Below are 26,422 nucleotides of genomic sequence, written 5' to 3' on the forward strand. Positions count from 1 at the left end.
AGCGATTCAGAAAGTTAAACAACAAGCATGGGAAGAGTTTATGAGCACTTTCAACCCGTAAACATCTTCCACTGTAATTTGGCGCAAAGTAAATACCTTTTGTGGAAAACGTACACACCCAAGACCAGCTCTTAGAATAAAGGATACAATAATCGAAAACCCTAACGAAATTGCAAATATATTAGGGGATTATTTTCAAAATGTGTCAGAGAATAACGGCAAGCAACCTACAAGGAAAATGAAACTTCGCATCTACAAACAACAATCTACAGCGACAACCAGATGATAAGGATGACTTCAACCAAGACTTCCAACTCCAAGAATTACTATGGGCGATAAACAGAAGCAGAGGTAAATTAGTCGGCATCGATGAAATAAGTTCCGTGATGCTTAAACATCTACCATTTCATGCAAAACTGGTGCTGTTGAGCCTGCTAAATCTTTCTTTATGCGGATGACATCTTATTACTAGCTATGGGAGCACCTGTCAGCACTAGAAAAAAAAAATACAAAATGCAGTTAAACTAGTATCCGATTGGGCTACTAATACTAGTTTCTCATTATCAGCAGCAAAGTCGTGCATTTTACATATGTGCAGAAAACATAAACACAACAGTTCAACCAAAAAACAATACCGGAAGTGACCAGTGCACGGATATTGGGAGTAACTTTCATTAAACGATTGAACTTTAAAGCGTACCTTGGGGAGTTGCGAAAGGCTGCATCCAGTCAGATTAATTTTCTAAAACTAATTGGAGGAAGATTGAAAACCACCCTTGGATTCAGCAAATAGAAAAAGAAATGCTTAAACACTATATCACACTATGCTGGGTACCAGGACATTGCAAAATTCCGGAAAGGAGAAAGCAGACAAACTTGCAGCCAAAGGTAAAACAGAAGAGTTCGCAACCCGTCTAGTACCGGTCAGCGACATCATCACATGGGTCAACCAGGAAATTAGATCGAGCTGGGAAAACATTTGGGTTAAAGAACGTTGCACTTTCCTCCGCAAAATCAAATCTTCTGCGACCTCATGGAAAGAGAGATCTAATCCAACGGAACGGAGTGCGCTATCGAGACTACGCATCGGTCACGCAAGATTGACACATTCGCATCTATTTAGTAAACAACCACCCGAGCAATGTGAAACCTGTGGCGTTCAATTGACTGTAGAACATATGATTATTGAGTGCCGGGAATACGACCAAGAACGACGAGATTCCAACATTCATAACAGCATCGAAGAAGCTTTGAAAAACGACCTGAACAGCGAAGATAAATTAATGAAGTTTTAAAAATGTACAAAATTGATTATTTATATTTAATGTAATTACTGTAAGCATCAGGGACGAATGACCACAGAGTTAAAGTACCCTCAAATAAAACTATTCTGTCCTCTTCCGCCTACCGTACCCCAACGATGGTTTGATGCGATTCCAAGATGACACAAAACATCTCTGTCGAATGACCCAACAAACATGAGACCTTCAGCACAACATCATATGCGCAATGCGGTGTGTTGCCGATCCGCATCTGAGGCGTACTACGAAATCGTCTGGATGAACTCCTGCCTGCTCGAGGAAGACCGCTCGGCATTCCAATACATGATGCATCCTGATGAGTACCGCCCGATTCTGTAATCCTTACCGTTGATTCCCGATACCGGAAACTTAAAATTAATGTCTGAACCCCCCCCCCCCCCCCCCCTGTCAGCCTTTCCCCTGTCTCTGATATACAGATGTAGGACTTCACTCCCCTCCTCCCCTTGAATATCTTACAAAAACTTATGTGCCCCTCTGTCCTCTAGTTTTAGTTGATTAAGAAATGCCCAACAGTACCACTACTTAAAAATAGTCCTAATTAATCAACACTAGTCTTAATAAAATTGAACCACCTTTCCTCTAGTTATTTCTAGTTTTAATATGCTTGTAAAATGTTCCGCTTAGTTAATAATTAATTGCTCCAATAATCTACGTTCTAAAAATCCTAAAGTGCATTGCTATACAAAAAACACACAAAATGACCCCCACCCCCTTAATCCTACCAATATTATATTATCCCCTCTTGTATATGTATAAGTTAGCTGCAAAATGTCTTTAGATTCATTATATAAAAATAAAATATTATTTAAATGTGTAACCTCCTAGTTTTAAGAAATTTAAAATGTAACGTAAACGTGCCTTCAAATAAACGAATTGAATAAAAAAAACTGCCAAAAACTAAATACTATTTTCAAATCTCGAATTTGCTTCCAAAATTCAATTTTTCAATTGGCCCCAATCACGCAACGTTGAGCCATTAATTTAAAGTATCCCCCAACACGGTACAGACGGCACCGCGCTTGTTACAAATAATAGAGTTGTTATCATACTTAGCTACGCCTTCCTAATTATTAACCGTAAGTCGACGTATGCATAATTTATCAATATAATCAACGGGTTTGGGTTTGAGCTGGAAGTTCCTTTGAAACCTCTGTAATTCCGCTATATGATGTGTTGTTTCTGCAACCCATTACTCGCGAGAGACAAACGAAAAAATCGTGTTTTCAACATTTTCATAATTACGAAATGATAGTAGAACAAATTGTGATGTATTATACATAAAAAACAGCTTAATTTATGCCCTGTTCATTAGTTACAAGAACCATTTCGAATTTGTTAAAGCAAACTATTACTATAAAATTGCACAAATCATCACGCGCGGGAAATGGTTTAAAAGATATGATGAAATGGTAAACTCTATATAATATCCTTCGTATCAATTATCAGCTAAAATATGATTGTAATTTTAATGGTTTTTAGTGGACGTAACTCAAACTCGAGTTATTTCCAAAACATTATCTCACGATTGTACCTTTAAAAGGCTATTCAAAGGTAATTAAAATTGATTTGCAAATAGTTTGGTTACAAATGCAACTAAATGAGTTAAATGTTACATTTTCATATTATGATATCAGTAGTTATACAAATCGCTTTGGTCTATCAGATTCATCCGTTTGTAGTGACAAGAAATAATAAAATTTGGGTCATAATTATAAAACAACTTTGAATCCACACATCTGGCTAAAAATCAACCCCATCTATGAATAATCGAAAGGAAAGCTTACGGACGCTATCTGTCATCCTTTTGTATCGATGTATTCGTGTAACAATCTCTATATATCTCCCCTAACCAGATGGTCACATGCGCAGTGCTCGCCCACGGCTGGAATGTTTAAATCATAATAAACACAGCACTGTCACCCCCCGAAATGTGCAACAATCACAACATGTGCATAAAGCGAAAACAACACCCTCCGACCCCATTCAAAACCTTCCACCCCAAAGGGTGGTGAATCGTTGCATATATTTAGAACTCCACCAAGAAACATTCCTTAGCCTGCCATCGAACATAAACTGTGGTTGGTAGTTTAGTCGAGTGGTGAAAATTTCAACTGTTCGCAATATACCTACATACCTACTTCCTGCTCGCTACGTGACTCCTTCTGGCATTTGCCATATACACCATTCTTACCGAGCGCACTGAAGCACAAAAGGTGAAATGTTGAAAACCCCAATAACCTACAGAGTGTAGTGTTCGCGATAAGTGATGGTAGGGAAAGTAATGTTGTTTTCCGAGCTCATATCTGCCATTCAGTTTTTTTCGATCGATTCGCTGACTAATTAGCATCTATAACAGTGAGAACTAGCAGGTGGTTGCTCTGGCAAGTGAAGCCAATCATACACGATCACGACGAGCCTTTTTTCGTGATTCCTATAGTGGCAAATTGTGGTCACATATGTTTTGTGAAAATTGTGTTTTTCCTGTCTTGGGTTGATTGTTTGCTGCACAGGGCTATACGATGAAAGGCCTACTGTGGTAATTAACTGGTGCATCGCAATTGGAGCAGAAAATTGAGTTTTCATCCGGAGTTCCTTTGAGAAGGGATTATCACAAAAAAAAGTAAGACAAAAGAGTAAGTGCGGGGGAGCGATTGCAAACTAGTGACTTTTACTATCGTTTGGGGTTGAGTGCGGAAATTGCGACTCGGTGAACATTGCATTGAACCTGTGTGGCATAGTGGGAGCTGAAGGTCGAATAGGCCAGCTGGTGCTTTCGTCTGTTAGACCGGACCAGAGGCAGGTGGCTGCCGCGACTACGCTGGAGCTTATCCGCAAAAAAATGAAACCGTACCAACCATCGGAAAAGCTGGTGGTACGGGACAGCGTCTCGCTCAGCATGGACGAGGACCTGAGCGATGATGTCGAAGATGAGGTATTCATCCGGGACGGTCGCACCTGCCGGACATACGAGGATCGTGGAGCGAAGCGACCTCTGATGGCACCGAGAAATCGAGGGGGTAAGAACAGTCAATCAACAAGTTGCGGAACGTCGAGTCCGATTTTGAAAAAGTACCGAAGAAGGCGATGCTGGAATTGTTGTGAGCCGTTTTGCTATGGATTGGCGGCTATTACGGTACTTATCGGTGAGTATGGGGTAGCGATAGAAGGGGTCCGTGGGGAACGAAGTTTTACCTTTGGCCGTCAATATCAGATTCAAGGACATATACGAATAGATGAAAGAAACGTATAGTTTTCAAGATGCAATATTTCTAGTGAAACGTTTTGTTAGTAGAGCAATAAATGATAATCGTCGGATGTGATGGAATCGAGTCCCGTTTTCATTTACATACATTATTTTATAAATTAAATCTTTACTGAGTTTGAATCAAAGTACAGTCTTTATTCCTTTCCAGACTGTAATAAAGATAAACTGAACTTAGTGGTGTGGACTAGAAGTAGGTATAAATTAGGCCTCAATTTCTGAACAAGTTCAAACTTTTAGAAGGCAAGAAGTGAAGGATTATAAACATAATTACCTTCGTTGTAGTGAACAAAATTACAAAAATGATCAAACTCGATCAACATTTTATTTTACTGTATATACTTGAATAAATCTGAACTCAAATAAAAGAAGCAGACCGAATGCGTGATATGCGGAAACTCAGCTTGCGTACAACCTATAAATTCCAAATGAATAAAATAGCAATTTTCTTAAGACTGATATGAACACTGAAGAAGACTACAAGTAACATTTGAAATACTAGTATCTGATTGATGATGAAAAGCAATTGTTTTTCATTATTATTAATATAGTGGAATTAAACGGAAGACATCTGTCTTCAGGGCCGGCGGAATACTTTTTTCCTAAGTGGGTAGTAAGGTTAGGAGTAATTTCTACTCGTATTGATGAAAGTTTAGACATGACGTATGTAAGTGAAAATGAAATCTCCCCGATAATAGTTTGTATTCATTTGGAAACACGCTTTGTTAACCCTAGAACGTCGCCCTTGCGTTTTCCACCCTAGAACGTAGCACTGGGGTACAAAATGTACCTCACGCGTTTGATCGCAATTTTCGCAGGTAGAAATGCAAACCAAAGAAATGTATAATAAAATATTTTCATCGTTTTTTTATTGCGAAAACAGCTGTGTGAGTAAAACTACGGAATTATTGAATCAATGATACATAAATTGGATTGAACAAAAAAAAATTGAAAAAATCGCGGTTTTAACTTTTTTCATAAAAATTACTATAACTTTGCGAATTTTCAACCGATTTGAAAAAAACAAATGATTCTAAAAGTTGAAAGAATGTTCTAGAAACGGTATAAAATGGAATTTCGATATTTTTAAAAATATGCAATTATTTGAGTGTTTAAGGAAATTTAAAAATCAGTTTTTGGAAAATGCCACGAAATGGGGTCGAAATTTAAATGAAAAAATATTTCTGACCAGTAATACATTGATAATACACAACGTTACTAATATAGCAGTTACTGTGCGAAAATTATACTTGCGAGTTATTGTTTTGAAAAACTATTAAAAATAAAAAATCAATAAAAATCAGCAAAAATGAGAATGATTTTTTCTACTTCAAAATAAAGTAAAATTGAATAAATGATGAAAAACGACTATATATGACAGCACGAAATCTGACGAAACACTAACGGCAACCGTACACTGGGGTACAAATGTACCCCACGCCAACTTTGACACCTGCTTCCACGAAGGCTATAAGCAAACTGGCTATACCACCTTTTCCTACTCTTACTAGCAACTCTAATTTGAATTATGGTTAGAGTCCCAGGTCAATGAATGCCGAATTCTCGTCTCGTGTACCCCAGCGCAACGTTCTAGGGTTAACGGTCTGTATGACCGACGGCTTAGCGAAAATGTGTTTATTGATTACTGATACTACATAGAATATTTGTATAGCTAAGTACCAATCACTCGATTCTTTTCAATTTCGTTGCATTCCCTGTGAAAGAACCTTCTTTGGTGGATATTGAAGCCCGCATGATAATACTGACTAATGGAGAGGTATCTCCGACGCCTGACAAAGAACGATTTGAATATTTCTCCGATTACAAAAATAATGCCGATAAGTTTCCTTTACAATACAAACCATATCCATCTAATACAACCAGCCCTTGGACGGTCTACTTCCGTACCATATCGTGTGATCTAACTAAGTATTTGTATACGTACCCGCCCGGGAAGTAGAGATTGATGGTGTAGTCTCCGGGAGGGGCCTTAAGTGCGAAATAGGGGATTGTCAGTGAAAATTCTGATTTGCAAGCAATTGCATTAAGCAACAATCGAGGAGTATAAGAAAACAACTTATTCTTTATTGGCCTCATTTCAAGCCTTTCGCCGAATCTGTTCTTCCAAATCTTGTTCTTTTGAACGGGGCTCGTCCAGCTGTTCGCCTTTTTGTGCATGAACTACCGACGTTGCAAACAATAGGGTTATACAGTTACCCATTGCAGAAACAAGGCCCGGAGTGGAAAATGCGGAGAGAATCGTGAAAAGTTTTCCATCTGTGGAGAAACTCCGCATGAACGGTTGACATATCCCACATATAAATTAGACGAACACATAACATTGAAGCATTCTTTTGAGGTCCACTCCAAGAAGAAATCTCGCGTGTTTTTTGTAAACGGCCAATAAGCATACTGTCAAAATTCACTTTGAGAGAAAATTCCGGACAAACCGTAACTCGCCGAGAATTGATGTGAACAATTTATGAAAGGAAAAAGTTTTCTCTTTCGTCTACTACTATGACTTATAATCTGCGATTAATGGTTTGTCCGGAATTTCTCTTCAAAGTGAATTTTGACAGTATGCTTATTGGCCCTTTTCAAAAAACACGCGTGAAATGCTAAAGAGGGCTACACCACCGGCCACGACTAATTTCTACGCTCACTAAAGAGCGAGATTCTGACAATCCCATTGAGGGAACAACTTGTAATGTGCCGAAGCAGGAGAATCATTTCCTCTCCAGAGATTTCTCGTAAACGCCTGAAAGTGTCTCTTGATGGGTGCTGTTACAAAACCGAAATGAGTGCGTCACTCCTATTATTTTGCAAAGTTTTACACAATGTATTTACATTATAGAAAATCTAGTTAACTATCGACGTAGATCTTCCACAATTTCAACATTTTTCGTCAGAGCCGCAAAAACACTATGTAAAAGCGTTTTAGGGATCAAAATGTGCTATTATTTCAATAGGATTAGCCTTTGTTCGGTACCATGATGTATTGAAGTTGTCGCATGTCAACTCCGAATCAAAGGCAAAGACTTGTTTATATTGTTTCCATACTCCTCGCACCTCAGCTGGTTCTAGGTGCCCTTAACTTCCACGGTATGCTATGGGCTTGTCTTCACGATGATAACCGATCTATCTTAACGTATGATATTCGCTATATTTAGTGTGCCCATTGATTCAAAGAGTTACGCGTCCACTATATCCGAAACAATCGAATCAAAACAAGAAATTTCTCCGGTGGAAGCGTAGAACGTTTTGACTGGCTTGATTCAGACGAAACGAACAATCGTACCAGATTACCAGATAAAAATATTAGTTTGAGTTATTTCACACTGCTTCATTCCGGGTAGTGAGAAGGCGGACTCTTTGGCATTAGAAGGAGATATTTAAGAAAGATCGCGTAGCTTCAACGATTTTTTCAGTATATCTTATCAGACGACGCTTGAAAATTTATGGGGCAATGGAAGTTTTGGAATCCGAAAGGTATCAGCAAACCTTGGTTAAAGCGGATGAATGAATGTCGTGAATTTCTTTGGGTGATATATCGGATCATGTCAAATGGTACGTTGAATACGCATCTTCAGAGTATTGGGGTCGGGGAGAACGGTCTCTGCGCTTGTGGTGACGGTTATCGCAACATTAAACATGTTGTCTGGTCGTGCCCCTAGTGTTCTAGCACCAGTTACCTGATCCTGTATGTCTCTCATACACACATTTTTAAACCCTCGATAGATATCCGAATTTATTTATCTCTCCTTTTTTGGTTGACATGCTACCTAGAAGTCTGTCAGCGATCCCGTTCATGATGTCCGGACAATGATTTTCTGTTTGTCAAAAAACTGCAAGTTTAATATGCAATTGTTGTACATCGAGAATATTGGACGCATGCATTTTGTTCGCGAGACACTACGTGGTTAATTTCAGGTTGTTGTTTGTTCCAAACTTTCTAGTGGGTAATTCCCTCCTCGGTAATTTTCGAGTGGGTAGTACTACCCATACTACCCACGTATTCCGCCGGCCCTGTCTGTCTTAAGAAGATTAATTGTGAGATTCCGCTAAGTCGCTCAAAAAGTTTTGAATTTTGTAAAAGAATTGCAATTCAACTTGTTTTTTCTATCTTTGATAGTACTTCTAACGAACTGTATTTCGCTTTTTCAAATAAAATTTGCAGAATACCCTCAAGAAAAATTATGAGCTTAGCTCATTTTATCGCTACAACTTTGTATATAACCTCTTAAGGTACGAAAAACGCACATCAACTTTGATTAGCTCTTACATACATGTATGGTGCATACATACATGTCCAAGAAGAAAATATGTGATTTTGAAGAACAGCTCATGAAAGAAAGAATGATGCATTTTATTATTTATTCAACGAATATAAGAATATTGCTGCTTCAATATTGATTGTCTCCTATATAATTAAATTCAATGATTATATTCTCGAGGCCAGGGTTAAAAATAATCGAAGCTTTTTTTTGACGGCTGAAAATGAACCTGTTATGACTCGCGGTGAACAGAAAAAATATTCATTCAACTATCCATCTTATTCATTCAGTTGATTATCGTACAATATATTCATTACACTAATTATCTAGGAAAATGTTTTCAAATGCCGATAAAGCATATGAAACAACAAACATCATCGCTTACATTGTGCCAGGGTCTACTTTGATGTATTTGAGTCGTTGCTGCACGGTCGCTTCGTATAATAATCGGAGCCGAATGAAAACCTGCATAGATGAATGAGCGGTTTGTTCGTTCGACGTTTTCAACTGCGTCATTGAATATTGAAAATGAATGCGGCTGAATATGATCAATTTTCATTCAATGAATTTGAATATTTTTAACTCTGCTCGAGGCCATCAAAATAGTGCTACCTGTCTGATACGAGAGAGAGTTGATTCGTGTACTGTGACGAGGTATCGAAACGAAAAAGGTTTCGTCATAAACGTAAAATCTGTAGCCTAAGGCTGATGCTGTACATAGCAATTTCCATAGGCTCAAAAACTTAATGTTTGTTCATTATTTGCCTTTTTAAAATATTTGGATGCAACTGTATTGGTTATACAATAAGCTTGAAATGTGCTTGTACCCAACTGGTGACTTAAATCAAGCGATACTTTCTTCATCTCGTCCACGTAAAAATAGAAAAAAAACCTACAGTTACAAGGGGTAAATATGTCGCATGGTATCTTTCATTTTGTATTCTCTCGTTAAACCCGAAAAAACAAGTGTAGGATTGATATCTCTATAATAACGAAAGCCTTGCGATTACTTTTATATTTTTAGCGTTATTCCTAATGTAATTATGCCTAACGTATGTATGGCTAACGTACTTATGCCTAACGCATGTGTGCATGTATGTACGCATGTAACATCGCGCACCACTTCTGAACTCTTTTGTCTCACGCTTTAAATGACGATCAGCTCCCTGAAAACCTTTTGGTGTCTAGAATGCCATCGGGTACGTCACATCCTTGCAATATGTCGGGACGCTTGGCACGTGGCGCTGACGATTTGCGGTTGTACTACCAAAATGTCAGAGGGCTAAGAACGAAAATCGAGGACTTGTACTTGGCTGCTGTTGACGGTGACTGCGATATTTACGATCTGACAGAAACTTGGCTTGATGATCGTACTACATCGATGCAGCTCTTTGCGGATTCTTACGCGGTTTATCGTGCTGATCGAGGCGCTCGTAACAGCATAAAATCGCTATCCTCGACAACAAATCCTGCCAGCCGCTGGCACGCTTAATTTTTTCTGCCAAATCTCAGTATTTTTTGCAACTTTTGACGTGATGTGAACAGCCGAGCACTCGGCAAAATCATTTTTCGCTGAGATCTCAGTAAAAGTGTCAATTGTTTGCTGAGACACGGGACATATTTCACTGAAAATCAGCAAACAAATTACAGTTTTCCTAGATATCTGTATGAGCATTTACTGCTTACTCGACTGTGCCAGAAATTGCCGAGCTCAATTAAGTGTGTACTTCTGGACGGGATGGCTTTCCACGAACTAAATTAAGTAAGCACGGTTTCCATTTTTTTTTCTATGAGTGAAGCTTCCAGTGTGATCGTTCAGACGAAATCCGACGGGCTTCTGGATTTTTGTTAATATGAAGAGAAAGGAAACGAGTCTTCCGTCTAGGATGGTCTACAATGATGGCGAAGTAGCGACTACGACGGCTGCAATTAGCGAGCTACTTCGCCAGTGTCTTCACGACTAATGTGCCATCTGCCATCGAGATCGAAAACGCGGTCCCTAGGAGCATAGATGCTTTGGAAACAGTGTAATCTATGTGTTCCTTAAAATTCAGTTTGGAGTCCAGCAGAACTCCCAGATCCCTGACGGACAATTTTCGATTAAGAATAGTCTGTGAAATATTATAGTCGAACTTGATGGTAGAATGTTTGCGGGTAAAGGAGATAACTGAGCATTTAGCGGGATTCAACTCCATCCTGTTAACCTTACACCAATTTGTGAAAATATCCAACTGAGACTGCATTAACCACTCCGCCATCGAGGAACTGTGATGATGCCATCACATGTTCCCAACAGTTTCGTGATCACCGCCGCAGCCTCCAATACCTCCTAATTGACCTATGGACCCCCACTGTCTCCTCTAAGCAGATCGTCACCTCTTCCTCTCATCGATCGAGCCAAATCTCTCTCGTTATCTATTTTTTGGTCCAGTGGACTGCGCTCAAGGCTTGAGATATTTATTATCACTTTTTGCCCCATTTTCTAACTTAGTCGCCGCCAGACTTTTGGCAGTGAAAGAGCTATGGAGGGGCATGTTGATTTATGCCCTCAAAGCCTATCGGCAGATGCTAACGACAAATCCAGCCGTTGATGGAATTTATATATTCCTTGTTTGGACGTGAGTGTTTGTTTTTTTTACCTTTTTCAAGGATTTTTTATGAACGTGTCCACTGGAAAACAGACAGAGAAAGAATGACCGGAACGGAGAGAATGAAGAAACGTTGAAAATTCACCTTTATTGGAAACACTGAGAAAAGATATGTCAAATTTTTAAACACAAATTCAAATATTAACGGCAGCGTTTTGGATTCCAAAATGGTTTCAATCATCAATTTTTGTCATCTACGAACCACTCGTGTCAAATGACATCCATATTGATGGCAGCTTTTAGATTTCAAAATGGCTTCAATAATAAATTTCCATGTTCTGCTAATTTGTACACACTTAATTTGAATTACTGGGTACAGTAAAATTTTGCTGGGGTTTTGAACAGCAAACCGTTCGGTAATCAATTCAGTAAAACAATTCGGTTACCGAACTCTCCGCAATCCGTTCTATCCAAACGTCAAAAAATACTGGTCAGTCAGCAGTTTTCTCTGAAAATGGCGACTTGACAGATGATTTGCTGTACCTGTTTTGTAAGTTTTTGACGAGGCTCGGTAATGTTGGTACAATTGTGCCGAACCATCATTTACTGGATAATTTTAATGTACCGAAAATAACAGAAGTGCTGATAAATTCAGTTAAAAATATTGCGGGTTTCAACAAATTCTTCGCAAAATTACTGAAAATCGTTAAAAAATGATAACTTTACTGCAATTTTGTAAACAATTTGCTGACAGTTCAGTAAAAATTTTACTTTACTGTGCAAGTCGTCAAAGGAAATTACTGAACAACTTTTGGCTGGCTTAGTGTGATAGTAATCGACACTTCACATATTGCATATTGATGTTTCAAGTGTTTCATGGAACTGTAATTCGTGATCTTGGCTTTTACAGTGGTGTCAATCGTTAATTTCGGTCATCTACTGACTAACCTCTTTTAAATACCATCCATTTTGATTTCAGTCTAAGTTTTGTGCTAAACGGAAGCTACTAAACACTTGCTTTTAAATGGCGCCCTTATTGATGATAGTTTCCAGTGTTTTAAAATAACCGAGAAATACCGTGTAGTTCACAATAACGGCGATCAAAAATTTTCATCATGTTCTGTTGAATCTAGCAATCAATACAATCCTTCACAATCAGTATTCACATTGATTACACATTTACCGACTTTCTTCCATCCAGGACTAATCGTTTTAGCGGCGCTGCTGCTAACGGCCTTCCCAACTCCGCTGCAGAAGATTAGAGTTTGGTTCCACAAGGAATCCTCATTTAGCAGTGACGTTATCCGAGATAAGTTCAACAGTTTGCTATATAGCGGAACGGATGCCGGCAATTCTTCGCGGGAGGTAGTCCCATGTACGCAAATCACGGTGCAGAAAGTGTGGACCCGCGTGGTAGCACGTGTCAACAGTGAGAGTCCGCTGCGGAAGCTGGATGTCAACGGGGATGCGGTAGAAGACGTCATCGTTGGCTACGGGATTGATGAGATGATAGATGATGCGCGTGGGTTTATTCCAAGGTGCACTTCACTGAAAACGGGACTGACTGATATGTGCGGCGGAGGGTTGATGGCGCTGAATGGTATCAATGGGAACACCTTGTGGCAGCGGTGGACGTCGTTTACGATTTTTTCGTTGAAATGCGCGATCGACATCAATTCGGACGGGCAGAGTGACTGCGTGGCGGCTGGTAGAGGGGGTTTAATTCTGGCAATCGATGGTAAGAACGGAAACATTCTCTGGGAGTTGAAGGATTATTCGGATCTGGAGAGTTACGCCGAAACTAGCATAGATTTGTACACGATTAATGTGGTGAGAGATTTGAATAATGATGGGATCGGCGATGTTTTGGCGGTTCACGTTGAGGAAACACAACGGGCTCACGGAGGTCACATAAAGCTAATTTCTGGAGCTACTGGAATCATTCTGAAAAGCATTCCTACGCCGTACCGGGAAGAAATGTTTGTTCCGATCCAAGCTCTAGTGCGTAAGGACGGTACAGAGCAATTTTTGATGGTCACTGGAGGACAGAATTCACCTGGCGGTATCTATACGTTGAAACAGGAGAGTTTGATGAAATTTACGGATGAGAAGGACTTCGAGCCAATCAAACGCATCGATTTATCGGGATTCATGGTCCCGGCTGTACTGTCGGATCTTAATGGTGATTCGGTTGAGGATATCGTCGTTAGCTCGTTCAACTCTACTGTTTATGCTTTTGACGGGGTGAATAAGACACAATTATGGGATTATACAATACCAGGTAATGTTTCAGTTATATAATGCTTGAGTACATACTTAAAATTGCAATTTCAGATTCGGAGAGTGTCAGCTCGATCGTCCCTGGACACTTTGACCATGACAACGTCACTGACTTCATGGTAAAATACAACACGGGCCCAGGTTTTCCGATCTACTACTACTCGCAGACTACGATTCTTAATGGAACAAATGGACAACCTTTCCTGGACACGAGTGTGAAAGATTCAGGAGGTCCAAACAGTTTACTCGGTGGAATAACGATATCCCAAACAGGGGGAGGCGACTTTTTCCTACATTGGCAGATTCAGTGTAGAGACAAACTGCAAACAACCGAAGAATATCAATTTATACCAGGTGCGCAGTTGCTGTTTTTCAGTTCATTGATTCGGTAACTCTTTTGAATTTTTCAGAGAGTGACATTATCCAACAATCCCGGGCGGATACATGCATGCTCCGGTACAACCAGTCATCTGTTCTTAAACTATACGCGATTAATCGACACGTGGAACCACCGGGTGCGGTCATCTTCTCTACGGATGATTTAGTGGTAAAACTGAACGAAACCGAGACTCAGCGATTGCGTGAGGAGTACGTAGCACCGATCAAGCATCCGAAGATGAAGCTGAAGGGAAAGGATGACGGCCAGAAAGCTAGCGATACCCAACAGGGCCAGGTTCGAATGGATAAGAAACTGGACCAACACAGTGCCCCGGGTAGTGTAGAAACCGGAGCGGGTACCAGTGATGTGGGTGTTGTAATGACAGGTCCTAAAAAGGTCGCCAGTGAGGCTAGAAAGCAGAAATTGCGGGAACACATGTTGAGCTCCAACAGAATACCTGAAACTCTTGAGGTCGAAGAGGAACACAAGCGTAAGGAAAAGATGAATATGAATAATGTTTACAAAAAGTACACGTACAATGCGAATGATGGCGAAGATTTGGTGAACGTTGAAGGCGAGAAGCCATATATTTATCTTCCTTACGATCAAATGGATACAGACCCGGTTCGTATAATAATCTATTTTTTCTGATTGGATAGATAAACCATCTTTCTTTCGACAATTTGCAGAGAAATCCATTCATTCAGAACCAAATACCGGTTCCGCCGCCTCAAACAGACTACGACTATAGCGCAATTAACGATGAGGACAACCGACGCAGATATCAACGGCCACGCTACCGTAATAGTGACACCAGATACTCTGGGGGAAGGGATGTTAGGAGCAAATTTGGAGGTTTCGGTGAGTACAATACTTTTAGATATCGACTTTCCATTCTGAGGGACGAATATTGTACAGATGAAGTAGACCTGCGTGAATCGTCTCTCGAAGCGGATGCGTTGAACGAGACCAATCCAAATTCTCAGATCGTCAAAAAAGTATTGCTAAACGATGAGATACTAGAAGAGCTAAAAGAAAACGAGAGCAGCCCTAAAGGTTCCAAGGAAACCCTATGGGATCTGGAGATGGAAAAGGAAGCCAAGGAAGCAGTGAATGGTTCGATAATCTACGTTCTAACACTAACTCAGAAACAGATTGATTGATTTATCCTATTCTATTTCAGATATAAATTCTCTTAACTTCGACTACAACAAAAAAGAAAAACGCCAATCAGAACCTAAGACAAACATTTCACAACCATCAAGCACACCGATGCCAACTGCACCACAAGCGTCCCCGAACGAGAATATTCTTCCGTCGATCGCCTCAACCGGAGTTCTGCTCAAATCGCTTAACACTTCTGCCGTCAACCCAACCATCGATTACGTTTTTGTTATGAACATCCGTGAATCGGAAACGTATCCACCACTTTTTCTTGAACAGGACCTATCCTGCGTACAGGAAAAGCTATCAGCCTATCGAACCTTCAGTAGTGATGATCTGATACAACTGGAGAAGAAGTTCCTAAAGCAGTGTTTAAAATCGAGACTTCCCGACCTGAAACCCAGCTATCAAAAGTTCGAGACACAGATTATCGTCACCCGGTTGGAGATTGGCTGTTCCTGTGGTGCGAATTTGAATCCTTCGCGGGAGGTCTGTTCCAAGCTGCACAGCTACGATCAGCAAAGATGGACCGAGTACATGGGGAATGCCGGCAGCGGTACCTACTGAGATCTGGGCGGAGAGGGTGAGATGATTTGAGGCACCGCGGAAGATCAACCTCAGCGACTTGCACACGATGAAAGTAGTAGCACAACTAGATCCGCATCATTCTACTGGTAGAAACTCATCCTAACAAACGCTTCCTTGAGCCCTTTTCGTATCTCTTCCAAACTACACCCGAATGTAGAAACCTAGGATTTCCTCTTTGATCGTAAACCATGTACAAACTGCTACATATGTAAAGTTAATGAGTGATGATCTACTGGAGATGGTGGGAGAGGGAACGAGTGGTTCATTTATTTGGACCAACCAAATTGACTTCAATCCAATCACAACTTATTTATATCAATCAAATGGATACTATAAAACGGTGGGGAAAATTGTTGATGGGTAACTTGTGTTTAAAATTAATAACTAGACTAGAGCAATGCATCAATAAACATGTTTTATGAAACACATGAAACTGAATGAAAGAAAATACATCCATATATTTATTTTTACTAAGACTAACATATTTTTATTTATAGGTATGTGTAACAAGAGCAAAATAAATAATAGTGAACATGAATGATTGTAAAAATTGGATTTGATAGACGCAGGTGTGAATAAAGATGGGAAGGAAAAAAAACTACTTGGATTGCTCTGATTTTTTATTTACTCCCAGAAACGTGCATAACAATGATTAAAATTTGTCTACACCGCTCCTTTGGAAAAAGGCTACTTGGAGTGAAATGTGTGGTTCGACCAACATACCAATATATTGGGACTGGGAGGGACCACCAGAGCTTCCGATTGAAATGATTTGGACAGGAAGAGTGGAAATGCCAATTTGGACAGGGAGAGTGGAAATGCCTCTTCTCCCCACCTATTGGGAATGCTATACAATACAATGGCTTTCTTTACGGTTGACTCTTGAGATCTAAACAAAAACAATGGAAGGCGATTCTTAAACACTCCCCTGGACCGTATAAGCGAAGTGATTACCTACTCTCGAGTAAGCGAATTGCCCAACGGACCTTTCTCCTTTTTGGCCCTTTATACAGTGTTTAGCTGACTATGATCAATGGGTAAAGATTGAACAAGTAGTAATGTAAGAGCAGGTCATTGCAATAAAACGGTTGTTTTGCTACAATAGGTGGTAGTAACATATCATCACACACATCACACACTTGGAGTGAAATGTGTGGTTTATTTGAAACGCTGATTTCAATGCTAGTATTTTTAGAGTTACCAACCGTCCTTATGTTAAGGGACAGTTTGTTTTGTTTAGTTTATTTTACCTCAAATGTCCTTAATTTTAGTCTCAAATCGACATATTTCAATAATTTTCAAATCAAATTAAATCCGAGAATGAAACCTTTCAGTCATTTTCAGGCTTTCCGCCAATAAAGTTACTGGCATACCCTTCGCGACTCACAGCAACCAAAAGGTCTTTTACGATAAAAAAGTTTGCTTCACTTAAAATTCGGACATATTATTTATTTCGTAGCAGCGCATTTATTTGTTGGATTTGGAATGTTGTGGTGGCGATTTTTTTTTGAAAATAAACGTGATTCAATGGTGAAAGTTTCGCCTCGGTACGTGCAGTCTTCAAAAATTGGACAAGGTGGAAGACAAAAAAGCAAAATTATTCCTACACACTCACTTCGAAAACACTGCACTAGCCTTTATTGTCACGTTACCACTGTCCATTGTCTCTTTAGTCTTTTGGGGGTTTATTTTCAGCCCGCAGCCGAAAATTCCTTGCGAGATGATTTAGAATCACACCTTCATAAACCAAACAATCAAGCAAACAATTCTGCTAGATGAACAGCTTCTGGGCAAATCCATCTTCGAAAAGAATCTTGAATTTGCTGGGCACCTTGTACTGTAGCCAGATAAAACTTTTGCCCGGGAGCATGCAGACACAGGTTTTCTATGTATGTGTGTGCATGATCAATTTTTGAAGTAAAATGCTTCTAACATTTCAATACAGGGGCCCCGTTTCAAAATTTTAACAAATTCCGTAGAATGAACAATTAGTGCAAATACGAAAATAGTGACATCAGTAATTATCTGCACCATGAATGGTCCGTAGTATTCGACCGAGCGAGCTAGCGTTGTTAGCACGGCCCCTTTGTCGTCAAATGAACACACGTATAAGGCATGATTCAGAAGAAAAATTCATCACTTTGCTTTTTGACGCCGTAGCAGCAACAGCATGTTTGCAGTTACCCGTCAAACGCATATCGTTTGTTGGTTAGTCAAAACCGTCAATATGTGGGTGTGGCACCTGAGAGACTCAACCAAATGCATGAAGTTATTAATAGAAGTACCGCGTGTTCATTTGTATCACTCGTCGCTTGCCTGCCAAACGAGCAACATCATGATTATAATGTCCTGACGGTACAATAATCGGTGAAACACTGTTCACCATGTTCTAATTTTGCACTCGTTTCTTTACTGTGTGCAAACCTTTTCACACACGCGATTTGAAACGAAAGAGTATAGTAATTCTTCGCTATAGTTCGGTTCGGTTTGTCGGTACCTAGGGTAATGAACCTAATGGCGCACACGTTTCATATTTCGGATATACGTGATGCGTTTTTATCACTAAGGCATCTGATAACATGCTTGTGTAGGTATTTATAAAGCACGAGTGAACTCAACATGGTTTGAGTTTACTGAAACGCGGGGATGTTCATTGTTTTAAAGTGCTTGCACATGTCAAAACACTGAATGCGATGATATTTTTTTTTAATTTGATGAATAACGATTGAGAATTTTGTTTACCAAATTCGAAATAAAAATCATTCCAAACGACTTGGAATTCCTGATAAAATTTTTTGGCACAAGTTAGAAGTTAAAAACTTAACAGTATTCTACTTCATTGTTGTTATGTCTTTGACATTACCCACCCATCTTTTTGTTCTCGTCTTCCATTTAACGGAACTTTTCACTGATAATATCAAGACGAATTTTTTCCTACTCAAACGCGTATATTTTCCAAGCAAATCGCTGCTTGAACTTTCCAAATTTGACCACTAGTATAGACCATTGCTACAGAATTAATAAAGTGTCCAACTCGTAAGTGCTACAAACTTTAACATTTGATTTAATGTGTCCTTAATTTGCTAAGCTAATTTGGTATTCCTACATTTTGGCAACCACTTCCACAGGCAGCATTTTAAATGACTCCTATTATATTTTGATAACAAACCGTATGGTGATCGTTGGATTTGTTTAGCTAATGATGTGCATTTCGAAACAAAGAAATGAAATAATTCTAAGGCTTTTTTACTAATACATATATGTAAAGGAAAATAAAAGCCCCGATGATAAAACTATAAAGCTTATAACTCATTTGCTAAGTGATTTCCTAAAATCTTTGTTCGGAGCGTAAGTGCTATAAAATATGTGTGTTTCTATTATTCAAAATGGCTTGTAATTTCAATTTATTTCGGGCGGGTGACTTCGTTTCATAAAAATCTTTTGGCAATATCACTCGTTCAATCCTTTCCAATTTTGAAATCAGCAAATTCGGAAGTACCACAGGCAATTATGACTAGTATTTTATAAATAAAATAGTTATGTTTCTGTTAATAGAATTGTAGATTTTTTTTTTTTGCATTTTTAAAAACTTATTCTCAAACTTACAAGATGTGAAAACTACTACGAAAAACTAATAATTTTTTTAGGCATTGTGGTATTATCAAAACACTAGAGGAGAAGGGGAGCCCATGCGGGAAAATTACATTACCGGATGGAATACCTTGCCAAATTATCTGGAGAACGAATGATTAAACGACGAGCAAAGCAAGAATCACAAACTGAGTCCAAAGATGAAAAATCGGATGCCAGCATAGTTGATCAAGATGCATTGGTAAGGCTGTTTACTTATTGTGTAGACTTATGTTTAAAATTTATTATAGGTCGAGGAATTTCAATTCATTATACCATATACTGAAAATAAGAATCGGATCACATTTCTCTGGGAGTCGACTTTCAAAAATCGAAACAAGCTTCGGATGAACGGGAAGTTTTACAAATTTCTGGAAGATTTTCCTGCTGCTTCAGCCTACGACGGTGAATTTGTTTGTTGAAATGTTACAAAATTGATTATCGGGCGATCTTTAAAGTTTGTGGTTTTATTTACAGATTGACAATGATTTCCGTAAAATCAAAAAGCCAAAAGCGGATTTCCTTGAGCAGTGGCAGATGTGGCAGGCGAAGATTTTAACAGTTCATCAATACCTTTTAAGAGATTGCTGACGGCAAGTAGATAATTGTAAAAATTACGATTTTGGCGACTGAACTTTATATATTGTAGAATTTTTTCGCGCTTTGGCTCTAATTCGCACTAAAAATCCAACTAGAGGATCAAAACGCATGCGTGAGAAAGCAGCAGCGATGGACAATCTCCTTAATGGAGTGGTTCAATGGATATGTTTAAGTTAATTAATTAATCAAGACTTAAATAAAAAATATAGTGTGAGAAATAAATCATGTTGCACTAGCCTGGTTAGATTATAATTATCATTGCTTAGATACTCTTTAAGATAAATTTTTATCGATGGCAATCACCAACCTTCATATATTTATTTTTTTTCTTTTCTTTTCGAATTTATCCAGGTTGATGATCCTCTTCCAACCAGTAATCTGATTCCAGTGCTACGTGGAGAATTGCTACAACGGGGAGGACAGTTTTTTATATCCTGGAAAGAAGTCAATATTCCCGTTGGTAGTGACGTAACCACATCGTTTCTGCGATTTTGCGAATGCTTCGATGTTTTTGGTATCAAGTGCATGCCCAACGATAAACAATTGTCTATGTTTTTGGAAGCAGTTATGTTATAATCTGAGAACTTGAGCACAACTGGCGAAAAATTTATACGGTCCCTAAAGTAAATTATTAAATAGAGGTTAAGATAAAAAAAAAAACAATTATGAGTCATGTCATTTGTCTATTTTAATTACCAATCCCACCAATTACGCGTTAAAAAGCGTTTTTGGAATGCAAGAAAAAAATTATTATTTATAAAATTTCAGTAGTGACGTAGTTACCGGAATTCGGCAAATTTCGCCAAAAATCGGCAAATGGCATTGTTTGTTTAACCGAGATTGTCGGCAATCTTTGACAGCAATAATTTCGAGAGTTCGGTTATTTTCACCGAGTTTCGGTATAAAAACCACCGTATATCTCGGTAACATATTACCGAAATTCTCAATAAAGCTTGACAGTTGCATAAAGTTTTGGTATGCCGAGAGTTCGGCAAACGAAAGTTTTACCGAGATTTTCGCCGAGAGCTCAGCTGTTGGAATCTCGGCAATTCATTTCGCGGTACTCGTCGAAAAAATCAAAGTATACACTCTAGAATGCACCTTACAATGAACAAAATTCTGACGAAAATTTAAGCTTCTTTTTTGATGGAGGGCCAATATTAATGGCTCGAATCAAAAGTCGTCGAAATGTCAATTGACGATATGTTCGGAGTGTTCATTTGTGTTTACATTTCATTTTTTTTACATTGCCAATTTTATTTTGTTTTCACCACCCAATGTGGCTACGCCACATCGCTTTTGCGCTTTTTCTAACTAGAATCGGTTGTGTCACTGCAGCTGGAATACGAATTAGAACCAGCCGCACTCCGGCTGAGCTTAACTGGGAAGTTTCCTAAAATTTAGTCTGGGATTTTTCTGGCAACGCTCCAGCACCCCATTGAACGCCAACGATTTCGCCAGCTGGGCGCCAATTTGACGCTACGGAATGAATTTTGATTACTTTTGGACACGTTTTGATTCGAGCCAACAACATCCAGCCTGAAATAGGCATCTTTAATTTGGAAAAAAAATGCGTCAGTTTTTCATATGTATTGATAGCGGGTGTCCTTACGAGTACACTCATATCATTCTTAAACCTTAATTATTCTTTTCTGATTTTTAAATTAAAAAAAAAAAACAAATTAACTAACAAGGCGAAAGCGACGCAAAACTCAAAAGTATCTAAATTTAAGTTAAAAGAACTTATTCTGTGGGTTGTTTTATTTTTCCGTGTGGTATTTTTGCAATCCGCTAGCAGCCTGCCATCCCAAGTTTCATATGCAAACTATAGTAGATCTGATCCCTGTCAAAAAAATGCGGACGAACATGGTCAGGCGATTTAAAAAGTTTGACGTTTGACTCAACTCGCCTGTGCTAATTGCCCCTAGGAACAAATGCAATTTGCGAATGCGATTTAAAGGCAATTTCAATACTTAGACAAATTTTCTGGCGGCTGAAATGGCCTTTTACGTTATGCGAAACACCATGCAGAACGGTCTGGGCAATACAGTAATACACTGAATACTGAGCAACAAGTAAAAGTACTGAGCAGAATAGAGGGTAAACACGTATTGACAAAATTAAAGCGAGCCCAATGGGAACTAGAGATGGACAATGACGGGAATGTCACGGTTCACAGCGGAAATCCAGCGTAATAAATCAGATGCTCGAAGTAAATAAAAACACACGCGAGAACTTTTACGGTTACTTTTATTTAGTCTGAGAAAAAACAAAAAAACGAACTGCACTCCTGCATGGTCGTGCTCGAGAATGAGAATTCGCCCGGTAGGCGTTTGCTTTATGCACTGAACAAGGGATGGACTTAGTAGATAGGGGTCACATATGGGTGCGGTTAACAAGGTGTACATAGATAGTAGTATGTTGATATAAGGTGGTCACTGTTTTTCTCCACAGACAATCTATGCAACCTTTACGATGAAGTTGAGGACTTAAAACACTTGCTTTACGACCGCTTAAAATACAACAATATGAGAATTAAGTACAATAAATTGGAATATATGAAGTCAATTCTACGAGAAAATTGTGAAGAAAGCATGAAACAAATAGCATATTTAATTAAGGGAGCAAAAATAACAGTACAAGAAACAGAGGAAACATGACATTAAAACCGATGAAAGGAATAAAACAGAAGTATTTTGGCGAGATGGATCAACCATGGTCTTAGCCTGTCGAAAAACAATTCAAACAAAAAAAATCCGTGACATTTTGCGCGATTGAGTGTACATTTCAGGAATCTTAATTTTTTTCATGCAGACTTTTTTTCGGTCCCGCAAAATGAAAATCCATCTCCCACTTGAAATGCATGGGGAACAATAAAGGCCCTAGTATAAAGGTACGCAAAGAGCGTGCAGAAAGTGAAACCGAAAAAAGTCTACCTATCGAGCAAAATTAGAATCCAACTTTGCTGCAGAGGTATCAGAGATGGATTCCAATTGTGTTCGATAGGTAGGCTTTTTTGACTTCACTCTTTGCGCAACTGTTCTCTATAGACTGTGGGGAACAAAACCCCGTGATCAAATACCCAAAGTACGCCTCTGTTTGGTGTGAACATTGCTTAATAATTCTTACATCCTTGAAACCCGCCTGGCATCACTGTTCGTGTACGTGAAATATTTCCTCTGACAGATGCGCTACATCAAAACATTCCGTTTTCGGATTGGCACAATCGCCTCGTTAGTCAAAAAATATTTTTTGTGAAGCCGAATAAAAAGTCGTTTTGAAGCTTTTTTCGTTTCATTCGTTTCATTTTACGTCTGTGTGATCTAGTGATTAGCACTGCATCATGGGTATCTTAGAAAAAATCTCAGATATCGAGAAGGAGATCGCAAAAACGCAAAAGAATAAAGGTAAGTAGCGAAACGTGTGTTTTGATAGTTTGCTGACAAATAACCTGTCGAATGTTAATTCCTCCTTCAGCTACCGAGTACCATCTTGGTCTGTTGAAAGCCAAACTAGCCAAGTACCGGTCGCAGCTGCTGGAACCCTCGAAGAAAGGCGAAAAGGGAGAGGGATTCGATGTCCTGAAATCGGGCGACGCTCGAATCGCGCTGATCGGATTCCCTTCCGTGGGTAAGTCCACCCTGCTATCAACGCTAACAAAGACCGAGTCAGAGGCAGCAAATTATGAGTTCACCACCCTGACCTGTATACCGGGTGTGATTGACTACAAGGGGGCTAACATCCAACTGCTGGATCTTCCGGGAATTATTGAGGGTGCAGCTCAGGGCAAGGGTCGCGGTAGACAGGTTATTGCGGTCGCTCGCACCGCTGATCTTGTGCTGATGATGCTGGATGCGACTAAGCCGAACGTGCATCGGGAACTGTTGGAGTATGAACTGGAATCGGTCGGTCTGAGACTGAACAAACGGAAGCCGAACATCTACTTCAAGATCAAGAAGGGCGGTGGCGTGAGTTTCAACTCAACCTGTCCAATGAGCAGATGTAACGAAAAGATGGTCCAAACGATTCTGCATTCGTTTAAGATATTTAATGCAGAAGTTTTGTTTCGGGAGGATTGTACCGAGGATGAGTTTATAGATGTGGTTTCGGGAAATAGGATTTATCTTCCGTGCATCTATGTGTACAATAAAATTGATCAGATATCGATCGAAGAAGTAGACCGGCTGGCTCGGCAACCGTTCAGCGTGGTCGTTAGCTGTAATATGCATCTGAATCTGGATTACTTGTTGGAAGTACTGTGGGAACATCTGATGCTGATAAGAGTTTACACTAAGAAGCCCGGTGCACCTCCGGATTTTGAAGATGGATTGATTTTGAGAAGGGTAAGGGCAAGCTTATTTCACTTCTACGCAATATGATTTTGAATCTTTTCTCTCTTTAGGGCGTCACCGTAGAACATGTCTGCCACGCCATTCATCGGACGTTGGCCGATCAGTTTAAGTACGCATTAGTGTGGGGTACCTCAACAAAATATTCTCCTCAACGGGTGGGGATATCGCATGTGATGCAGGACGAAGATGTTATCCAGGTGGTTAAAAAGTAAGGTCATAGTCGGGTATAGCCTGAAAGACTTCAACATTTTCTTCCACAAATTTTGGATTACTCAATGTGTCCTTAGAGGGGGTTTGCTTGAACTTGATGAGTATCTTTTTGGTACAGGTTGACAATTTGCTGATTGAGAAACTGGTTAATCATTAAATTTTAATTATCAACATATTGTTCTGATTGAGTGAATGTCATGATTATTTCGAATGCCCTGAACCGCGGCGCGGCAGCTACTTTTGTGTGTTTTTACTAATCCTAGTGAAATCGTCGCTCATAAAATTCTATCAGTTACCTGGTAAATACAAATACTCGCCGGTAAGAAGTGACAGAAAGAAGACTGCACAATAGGCCATCAAAATGCAGTGTTGGCATAGGTATGGAAAATTCAGTAAATTGGGTGAAGGGAGAACAGTGCGTCTAGTAATGTACCGGAACATCAGATGTTGCTTCAAGCTGTTCTCTACTCCTATTCGATAGTTTTCACGACGCCACCCGCGTTACGGCTTGGTAAGGCCAAACTGGTGTCGAAAGGGGTCAATTGTGGTTGTTTAGCATATTCTTGATGGTCATATCTAGCTTTTCGGCTAAAAACCGGCAGACAGCTTCAATTGATGGTTAGAATAGAATATTCAAGTGTAATGAAAGTATTCATTTCATTATCGTTTCAGATAGTAGGATATTGCAAAAGTATGCGGGCTGCTTAACACGGTAAAACATTGTACTAGCTCTAAACCAAATTTTGAGAAGAGAAAATCATACGACAGAAGAGCGCACTCGTAAGAATAAGACAAGATGAGAGGAATAATGAAAGTGGTAAGATCCGCCCATTATAACATATTTATATATAAAAATCTAATGAATACATTAAATACGCGTCGATCTTCTTACCTTACCTAAGCAATCGAATGTCTTTTTATAATGTTTAAATCCATTTGATGCAAACATTATATTAAGGCAGGGCTGATTGATGGAACGATGGCATCGGAACACGGTTTGCCCTGTATACGAAATGTGTCATCGGAATTCAATCGAACTAACACCTACCCAAATCCAGGGACTAAGTTATTTGTAATCCGCTGCTAGCTAGTGGGAGTTGGGATTATTAACACACACACACACATGTATGAAAAATTCAGTAATTCTGTAAAACGCTCTCGAAAACTGAAAAAAGTTTTATCCAAACAAATGCTTATCCCAGATTGTACCCACAAAGTACTAAAACACAGAAAACGTTCGTTTGTTTGCGGCGTCAAGCTCCGGCCGGTGGATTCCAGCAAGCGGCAAAAAAGCGGATTCGCGGAGGTTTGCATTGCAGAAGTTATACAACAACAACTACCAGTCGTGGATGTTTAAGATGGAGATATTGCTGATCCGAAAGGATATATGGTATGTCATCTACGAACCCCAAGTGAACCCAGTAACAGATGCGTGGACGAAGGCGGATGCTAAAGCTCGGGCAACAATCGGGCTCTGCATTGAAGACAACCGGGCAAATTTGATCCGCAATTGTGCGAATGTGAAGGACGCATGGAATGCGTCCTTGAGACGTACTATGACAAGAAGAAGCTGACGCATCTGGAGCTCAAGCAGAGCGACGATATGGAGCAACATTTGCAGATTTTTTTTCCGATCTGCTGCAACGGATCGCCGATGTTAGTGATAAGATTCCGGAAAAGCTGCGAGGCGGAATGCTTTGACAATCTTGCGACGGCGTTGGAGCAACGGCCACGGGATGAATTGACGATACAGCTGGTAAAGTCGAAATTGCT

At 39.5% G+C, this 26,422-nt stretch overlaps 3 protein-coding genes across 3 annotated transcripts; all 3 read left to right on the forward strand.

The window, feature by feature from the left end:
- The first annotated feature begins 3,263 nt into the window (after positions 1 to 3,263).
- LOC131685356 (uncharacterized) lies at positions 3,264 to 16,458 on the forward strand. Its single transcript, XM_058969021.1, has 7 exons — positions 3,264 to 4,465; positions 12,648 to 13,727; positions 13,781 to 14,080; positions 14,137 to 14,729; positions 14,795 to 14,966; positions 15,024 to 15,221; positions 15,289 to 16,458. Exons 1-7 carry the CDS (start codon positions 4,162 to 4,164, stop codon positions 15,834 to 15,836), a joined length of 3,195 nt encoding a protein of 1,064 aa, XP_058825004.1. The 5' UTR covers positions 3,264 to 4,161; the 3' UTR covers positions 15,837 to 16,458.
- Positions 16,459 to 19,563: 3,105 nt separating this feature from the next.
- LOC131680975 (uncharacterized) lies at positions 19,564 to 20,663 on the forward strand. Its single transcript, XM_058961683.1, has 4 exons — positions 19,564 to 19,689; positions 19,739 to 19,900; positions 19,965 to 20,048; positions 20,439 to 20,663. Exons 1-4 carry the CDS (start codon positions 19,570 to 19,572, stop codon positions 20,661 to 20,663), a joined length of 591 nt encoding a protein of 196 aa, XP_058817666.1. The 5' UTR covers positions 19,564 to 19,569.
- Positions 20,664 to 23,299: 2,636 nt separating this feature from the next.
- On the forward strand, positions 23,300 to 24,813 carry LOC131685357 (developmentally-regulated GTP-binding protein 2). Its single transcript, XM_058969023.1, has 3 exons — positions 23,300 to 23,494; positions 23,565 to 24,430; positions 24,490 to 24,813. Exons 1-3 carry the CDS (start codon positions 23,431 to 23,433, stop codon positions 24,649 to 24,651), a joined length of 1,092 nt encoding a protein of 363 aa, XP_058825006.1. The 5' UTR covers positions 23,300 to 23,430; the 3' UTR covers positions 24,652 to 24,813.
- Positions 24,814 to 26,422: the final 1,609 nt, after the last annotated feature.

Source organism: Topomyia yanbarensis, chromosome 2 (assembly GCF_030247195.1).
Source record: "Topomyia yanbarensis strain Yona2022 chromosome 2, ASM3024719v1, whole genome shotgun sequence".
In the NCBI taxonomy this organism is placed as follows: Eukaryota; Metazoa; Arthropoda; class Insecta; order Diptera; family Culicidae; genus Topomyia; species Topomyia yanbarensis.

What these genes read in the sequence shown, in the direction of transcription:
- LOC131685356 (XM_058969021.1), top strand. Translation starts at nt 4,162, where the DNA reads ATGAAACCGTACCAACCATCGGAAAAGCTGGTGGTACGGGACAGCGTC. An exon ending in ATGGGATTATACAATACCAG is followed by an intron (nt 13,728 to 13,780) that starts GTAATGTTTCAG and finishes TTGCAATTTCAG; the next exon opens with ATTCGGAGAGTGTCAGCTCG. An exon ending in ATCAAATGGATACAGACCCG is followed by an intron (nt 14,730 to 14,794) that starts GTTCGTATAATA and finishes GACAATTTGCAG; the next exon opens with AGAAATCCATTCATTCAGAA.
- LOC131680975 (XM_058961683.1), top strand. Translation starts at nt 19,570, where the DNA reads ATGGAATACCTTGCCAAATTATCTGGAGAACGAATGATTAAACGACGA. An exon ending in TAGTTGATCAAGATGCATTG is followed by an intron (nt 19,690 to 19,738) that starts GTAAGGCTGTTT and finishes AATTTATTATAG; the next exon opens with GTCGAGGAATTTCAATTCAT. An exon ending in CAGCCTACGACGGTGAATTT is followed by an intron (nt 19,901 to 19,964) that starts GTTTGTTGAAAT and finishes TTTTATTTACAG; the next exon opens with ATTGACAATGATTTCCGTAA.
- LOC131685357 (XM_058969023.1), top strand. Translation starts at nt 23,431, where the DNA reads ATGGGTATCTTAGAAAAAATCTCAGATATCGAGAAGGAGATCGCAAAA. An exon ending in AAAAACGCAAAAGAATAAAG is followed by an intron (nt 23,495 to 23,564) that starts GTAAGTAGCGAA and finishes TTCCTCCTTCAG; the next exon opens with CTACCGAGTACCATCTTGGT. An exon ending in ATGGATTGATTTTGAGAAGG is followed by an intron (nt 24,431 to 24,489) that starts GTAAGGGCAAGC and finishes TTCTCTCTTTAG; the next exon opens with GGCGTCACCGTAGAACATGT.